The 7,586-nt window shown below is 49.6% G+C and overlaps 1 protein-coding gene across 3 annotated transcripts in view; it reads right to left on the minus strand.

Moving 5' to 3' along the window:
* The window catches only part of NUP160 (nucleoporin 160), a 57,054-nt gene extending 49,782 nt beyond the window's left edge, over positions 1 to 7,272 (minus strand). For all 3 annotated transcript variants that reach the window (XM_084631122.1, XM_084631123.1, XM_084631121.1), the window contains exons 1-5: positions 7,124 to 7,272; positions 6,759 to 6,867; positions 5,862 to 6,072; positions 4,060 to 4,282; positions 3,579 to 3,657 (exon numbers count right to left, since the gene is read on the minus strand). In XM_084631122.1, the coding sequence (XP_084487248.1) occupies positions 3,579 to 3,657; positions 4,060 to 4,282; positions 5,862 to 6,072; positions 6,759 to 6,867; positions 7,124 to 7,220 (719 nt within the window). In that variant the 5' untranslated portion in view covers positions 7,221 to 7,272. The remainder of the gene's footprint in view (positions 1 to 3,578; positions 3,658 to 4,059; positions 4,283 to 5,861; positions 6,073 to 6,758; positions 6,868 to 7,123) is intronic.
* Positions 7,273 to 7,586: the final 314 nt, after the last annotated feature.

A 7,586-nucleotide genomic window follows, 5' to 3' on the forward strand; every position in this document is an offset into this window, starting at 1 on the left:
GCATGCAGGAATGAAATCAGGAAGGCCAAATCACACCTGGAGTTGCAGCTAGCAAGAGATGTTAAGAGTAACAAGAAGTGTTTCTTCAGGTATGTTAGCAACAAGAAGAAAGTCAAGGAAAGTGTGGGCCCCTTACTGAATGAGGGAGGCAACCTAGTGACAGAGGATGTGGAAAAAGCTAATGTACTCAATGCTTTTTTTGCCTCTGTCTTCACAAACAAGGTCAGCTCCCAGACTACTGCACTGGGCAGCACAGCATGGGGAGGGGTGACCAGCCCTCTGTGGAGAAAGAAGTGGTTTGGGACTATTTAGAAAAGCTGGACAAGCACAAGTCCATGGGGCCGGATGCGCTGCACCCGAGAGTGCTAAAGGAGTTGGCAGATGTGATTGCAGAGCCATTGGCCATTATCTTTGAAAACTCAAGGTGATCGGGGGAGGTCCTGGACGACTGGAAAAAGGCTAATGTAGTGCCCATCTTTAAAAAAAGGGAAGGAGGAGGATCCTGGGAACTACAGGCCAGTCAGCCTCACCTCAGTCCCTGGAAAAATCATGGAGCAAGTCCTCAAGGAATCAATTTTGAAGCACTTAGAGGAGAGGAAAGTGATCAGGAACAATCAGCATGGATTCACCAAGGGCAAGTCATGCCTGACTAACCTAATTGCCTGCTAGGCTGAGATAACTGGCTCTGTGTATGAGGGAAAAGCAGTGGACCTGTTATTCCTTGACTTTAGCAAAGTTTTTGATACCGTCTCCCACAGTATTCTTGCCAGCAAGTTTAAGAAGGATGGGCTGGATGAATGGACTATAAGGTGGATAGAAAGCTGGCTAGATCATCAGGCTCAACGGGTAGTGATCAATGGCTCCATGTCTAGTTGCCATGTCTAGTTGGCAGCCGGTATCAAGTGGAGTGCCCCAAGGGTCGGTCCTGGGGCCGGTTTTGTTCAATATCTTCATTAATGATCTGGAGGATGGCGTGGACTGCACCTTCAGCAAGTTTGCAGACGACACTAAACTGGGAGGAGAAGTAGATACCCTGAAGGGTAGGGATAGGATACAGAGGGCCCTAGACAAATTAGAGGATTGGGCCAAAAGAAATCTGATGAGGTTCAACAAGGACAAGTGCAGAGTCCTGCACTTAGGATGGAAGAATCCAATGCACCGCTACAGACTGGGGACCAAATGGCTAGGCAGCAGTTCTGCAGAAAAGGACCTAGGGGTTACAGTGGACAAGAAGCTGGATACGAGTCAACAGCGTGCCCTTGTTGCCAAGAAGGCTAACCGCATTTTGGGCTGTATAAGCAGGCGCATTGCCAGCAGATCGAGGGATGTGATCGTTCCCCTCTATTCGGCATTGGTGAGGCCTCATCTGGAGTACTGTGTCCAGTTTTGGTCCCCACACTACAAGAAGGATGTGGAAAAATTGGAAAGAGTCCAGCAGAGGGCAACAAAAATGATTAGGCAGCTGGAGCACATGATTTATGAGGAGAGGCTGAGGGAACTGGGATTATTTAGTCTGCAGAAGAGAAGAGTGAGGGGGGTATTTGATAGCTGCTTTCAACTACCTGAAAGGGGGTTCCAAAGAGGATGGATCCAGACTGTTCTCAGTGGTACCAGGTGACAGAACAAGGAGTAATGGTCTCAAGTTGCAGTGGGGGAGGTTTAGGTTGGATATTAGGAAAAACGTTTTCACTAGGAGGGTGGTGAAGCACTGGAATGGGTTACCTAGTGAGGTGGTGGATTCTCCTTCCATCCCTAGCCGAGATGATTTAGTTGGGGATTGGTCCTGCTTTGATCAGGGGGCTGGACTAGATGACCTCCTGAGGTCCCTTTCAACCCTGATATTCTATGAAAGTGTTATTTACTCTTTCATATAAACACAAGAACTAGGGGTCACCCAGTGAAATTAATAGGCAGCAGGTTTAAAACAATCATAAGGAAGTATTTCTTCACACAGCACTGTGGAACTCGTTGCCTGGGGATGTTGTGAAGGCCAACTGGTTCAAAAAAAAAAAAAAAGAAAAGGAGTACTTGTGGCACCTTAGAGACTAACCAATTTATTAGAGCATAAGCTTTCGTGAGCTACAGCTCACTTCCTCAGATGCATATCGTGGAAACTGCAGCAGACTTTATATATACACAGAGAATATGAACCAATACCTCCTCCCACCCCACTGTCCTGCTGGTAATAGCTTATCTAAAGTGATCATCAGGTGGGCCATTTCCAGCACAAATCCAGGTTTTCTCACCCTCCACCCCCCCACACAAATTCACTCTCCTGCTGGTGATAGCCCATCCAAAGTGACAACTCTTTACACAATGTGCATGACAATCAAGTTGGGCTATTTCCTGCACAAATCCAGGTTCTCTCACATCCCCCCCACCCCCATACACACACAAACTCACTCTCCTGCTGGTAATAGCTCATCCAAACTGACCACTCTTCAAGTTAAAATCCAAGTTAAACCAGAACATCTGGGGGGGGGGGGGGGTAGGAAAAAACAAGAGGAAACAGGCTACCTTGCATAATGACTTAGCCACTCCAAGTCTCTATTTAAGCCTAAATTGATAGTATCCAATTTGCAAATGAATTCCAATTCAGCAGTTTCTCGCTGGAGTCTGGATTTGAAGTTTTTTTGTTTTAAGATAGCGACCTTCATGTCTGTGATTGCGTGACCAGAGAGATTGAAGTGTTCTCCGACTGGTTTATGAATGTTATAATTCTTGACATCTGATTTGTGTCCATTTTAAAGAATGAGAAGTTCATGGAGAATAGGTCCATCAGTAGCTAGTGCATGTCCCTAAGCTTCTGACTGCCAGAAGCTGGGACTGGACAACAGGGGATGGATCATTTGATAATTGCCCTGTTCTGTTCATTCCCTTTGAAGCATCTGGCAGTGGCCACTGTCGGAAGGCAGACTACTGGGCTAGATGGACCATTGGTCTGACCCAGTATGGAGAGTCTTATGTTCTTATGAAAGTCAAGGCAGGAGGAAGCATTTTGAACTGGTCAGATCCATATTGGCTCCCTAAATTATGGGGAGCTTCCCACTGGTTGTCAAAGTAATCTGAGGTCTTACTGGACTCGTCACCGCTTTCAGATGCCCACAGAGTAGCAGTGGCTAGGAACACCTTGTCTTGTCTTCAGCTACCCAATAGATTTCACCTATTATGCACAAATATGGACCACGGTGATCGATGTATCTGTCACCATTAGATTTCTGGGAAGAGAGCATACTCGGAATTTTTAATCTGCACTGGCTGCCAAACCCACTCCTGTGTAAAAGTCCAGGGGCCAGTTACTAAATGTAACATTCATGGAGATCTCAGCCACACAGATCTAGAGGCAGCTCAGTAAAATGGACAAAGCCAGCTCCTCACTCCTGATCCCAATTTTGTCACTGTGCCTTGCTGTGTGGCCTACAGCAAGTTCCTAACCTCTTTTTAAAAGTGCTATTTACATGCTGAGCATTACTCCTGAAGTGTGCTTGTCTACCTTTGAATTTATCTGAATACAATCCATGTGCTTCCATACGGAGGGTTAAAAGAGACAATCCTATGTGTCACATGACAACACTAACCTGATAGCAGTTGGCATCCAACCTGTAAGCAAACGTTGCATCACAGAGCTCTGCTTCAGCTCCACAACTGAAACTATCCCTGAAAAAAAATGAAAATGAAACTGCTGAGCAATGTGCAGAATATCATTTGCTGCTTCAATGGGCCTGAATTATCATGCATTTTGGGAGTAAGATTACAATAAGCACCCGAGGCAAAATCAAGATCAATGGAAGCCCAAAACTGAAATAGGGAGGGATGCTGCAGGTCAGGACCGAGAGGCACTGACAAAGCCAAGAGGGGGAGCGTGAAGCCTGTACGCTATATCTGGATCCAGACCAGTATTAATCTAATCATGGTCATCCTTCACTATGTATCACCTTCTATACCAGCATGAAATGGCTGTTTTTGCATAGGCAGGACAATTGGTGAAGGTGTGAGAAACACTAGCGCGTGCTTTATAAATACATACTCATGGTTACATATTCTACTCCCAACTCTTACCATGCACATCATGAGGAGGTAGCTTGAGGACAAATATTCCTCCTGAAGCAGATGGCAGAGCAAAGAGAGCCTCCCCATCACTGCTAAGCCAAGCCGCTGAAGCAGTGGAATTAGAGGCCAGTCCAGGAATGGAGGGGATCATGTGGTAGTTTGAAGGGTCCCTAAAATTAACTTTTCCAATATCTGTAAATACAGACTGCATTTGGCCCTCTGTTATCAGCTCCTGTTAGAGAAAGAAAAAAAGAGTCCAGGTCCCAAGAACACACAGAACTGTTAAGACTAGATACACAAAAATGGAACTGCCAAAGGAATGACAAACGCATGATCGCCACTACTCCTGGCTTTTACTTACTGAGAAAAGATCTTTTGATGCAAATTCTCTGGTCACCTAAACTTTGCTCTTTCCCTTATTTTTAGCTGGGAAGGGCTGACCATTTAAGAGTGGATCTCAAAGTGTAAGTGGATTAGATAACTGATTTATTGGTGGACCTACTCTCCCTCCCAGATACCTGCCAAGATCTTGATAACACTACCACATTCCTGCACAAGTGCTTTGCATCCCACAAAATAATTAGAGGGTTGCACACTTCATGGCTTATGTAGGCCCAGCTATACACCCAGCTGGGCCCCTCACCCCGACTCTGGCCATGCCCAGCTGGGAGGGCCTGTCCATGGCCAGAGTTGGAAGGCAAGAGACTCACTAACCCTAACCCAAATGTCACCCTAACTCTGAAGTCATTGCCTCACACCACTGTATCCAGAGTGACTCTGCTCCCCTGCCACAGGCCTCTGTGAAGTGACTATCTCACCTCTACATTACAAGTGATCAACTGTGGATTTTACTGAAAATTGGGCTTTTCCAGTTTTCCGTTTTCACCAACATTAATAGGGTTCTGCCCTTTGATGTCTAGAACACCTCCAGAATTTTTGGCATTGATCATATGCAGTTTTCAAAAATTATCAAATTTCAGACTGAAATAAGGCAGACATTTTTATCAGTGAGCGTAACTAACCATTGGAACAATTTACCAAGCTTGTGGTGGATTCTCCATCACTGGCAATTTTTAAATCAAGATTGGATGTTTTTCTAAAAGCTCTGCTCTAGGAATTATTTGGGGGAAGTTATCTGGCCTGTGTTATCCAGGAGGTCAGACAAGATGACCATAATAGACCCTTCTGGTCTCTGAGTATAGCATAGGGCCTCACTTCACTTGGCCAGTGATCTGGGATCGTTTGGTTTGGGAACTAAGAATGTGTGTCATATCTGTAAAGGCATCTCAACCAGAAAAATTTGGGAATCATAGTTGCACAAGTGACTATACACATGGAGTCTTTGGGATCTAAAGAGAGATGCCCTGAGCTTGCACTCCTGCTCTGCATCTCTTGAAATGGTAATGGTCACAGATTTCAAGCAATTTAGGCCCCAGTGTTCAAGTTCCCATGGATCTGGGTGCCTAGCTCCCTAGGAGCCTCTGAAAATCCTAATCTTAGTATTCAAAAAGCAAATTAGCAGACATATATTACATATGTACATGCAATATCCAGTGTAGTATCTGCACCATTATTTCAGCAGGTTTGTATCCTAAAAGATGCTCTAAACTAGTTTTTAAAAATACAAAAAATGCTAGGTGGGGAAACTACAGGTTTCAGATCACTTTCCACCAAAGCTTGTTCCAATGATCCATGCCACAGCTATGTTTATGCCAAGACCAATCTTTGATTCTAAAAGATAATTCTAGTAAACTAGCTATAAATTATTTTCTTGAAACAAGTACACAATTATTTCCACCCAGACTACTTACACTCCTGTACATGCGAGCAGGGTGTGGCAGGACCAGACGGTGCACAGTCTGATTGGTTACAATCAAGATGACGACAAGATTCTGTGTCTCACACACATGTACTCCTCCGGGTAAGAGGCTACAATTCTGGATTTTGAGCCGAATGGCATTATTCAGGAGGTTTATATCCAGAGACTCCTCCACCAGCTCCAAAGTGTCTCCAGAAGTGGTCCTGAAAAAGTAAAAAAAGCTTTTTATGTTGACGATTGTGAGGCCTCTCAGGTCAGCAGTGATCAACACAAGACAGGTTTAGACTCACAGGGCAGGTCTACACTGGAGTGGCACCACTGCAGCGCTGCAGTGAAGACGCTACCTACCCAACAGGAGGGCTTCTCCAATCCACATAGATACTCCACCTCCCAGGGAGGCCATAGCGAGGTTGATGGGACCTAGTGCTGTCTTCACCAGGAGTAGTGTCAGTTTAACTGCATTGCTCAGGGGTATGGATCTGTCACACCCCTGAGCAACATAGTTATACTGACCTAATTTCCTAGTGTCAACCTGGCCATAGACTCTGCAGCAGGCAAAGGTATCCTGCTACAGGGAGCCATGGGCTTGCTCCCACTAACTGTTACTCAGGACCCGCACGCAGCAGTCCATCCCATTCAGAAAAGCACTTGGACACATGCTCAAATCTAATCCACTGACTTTAAAGGGACACCTTGCACTGAACTGGCATCTCACCACCCGCGCACACAGCCCCCCCCCCGGCAGGGGAAGAGCAGCCCGATACCCTGGCCTCCCCCTAGCCCAGGGGCAATACTCGCCATGGGGCAGGCAATTCACACCCCAGGGCAGGGGCAACACGGGGTGTGCCTGGCAGAGTCCCCGATACCCAGGCGCTCCCCCCACACCTACCAGTGGATGAAGCGGTTCCTGGTGACCGACACCAGCTGGGCGCTCTCCTGGTAGCAGAACCCGCCAGCGCTGTCGGCGTAGCGCCCGGCCCCGGGGCCCACGCTGGCACCTACGGGGACGGGAAGGGGGGTGGGGTGAGCGCGGGCAAGGCGGGGATCCGGGAGGGGGGACGGGGCAGCCCTCAAGGCTGGGGGCCTCAAGGGCGGGCTGGCGGCAGGGGCAGCCCGAGGGGGCGTGCCGCGGGGGACAGGCAGGGTGGCCCGGGGACGTGAGGGGGTCCCTAGGGCGGGGCCGGGAAGGCCAGGCGGGGAGAGGAGTCCCGGGGGCGGGGCAGGGCGGGGGGGGGAGGGGAGGGGTCCCGGCACCTGGCGGGCTCAGCGCGAGCTCCCGGACCCGGCGGCGCGGGCCGCGCTCGGCCCCGCTCAGCTCCAGGCAGCTCCGCTCGGCCAGCGCCGCCGCCATTTTCCCTTCCCGCGCGCCGCGCCGCGCGGCCCCACGGGAAGCCGGGGACGGGACCGAGGCGCGAGGGGGCGGGGCCACGCCCCCAGCGCGGCCGCCGCCCGAGAACGCGGCGGGTCCCGCCGGCGCGTTCGGCCAATGGCGCGCGGCGTCCCCCACGTGGCTGCCCCGCAGGCGTCGCCCCAGCCCCGCCCGCCGCACAGGCAGCGGGCCAGCGCGCGCACGCGGCCCGCCCCCGCCCCCGCGCGAGCCAGCTGCAGCGTGGTCGGGGTCCCGCGCTCTGGGTGAAGGTGCGAGCGATCAAGGGCCAGGGGAACATGCTTCACGCCCCGTAGCAATAACGAGGCTGATCCGTGAATAAAAAGCTGG

The sequence above is a fragment of the Lepidochelys olivacea genome, assembly GCF_965140295.1.
Source record: "Lepidochelys olivacea isolate rLepOli2 genome assembly, chromosome: 6".
Classification (NCBI taxonomy): Eukaryota; Metazoa; Chordata; order Testudines; family Cheloniidae; genus Lepidochelys; species Lepidochelys olivacea.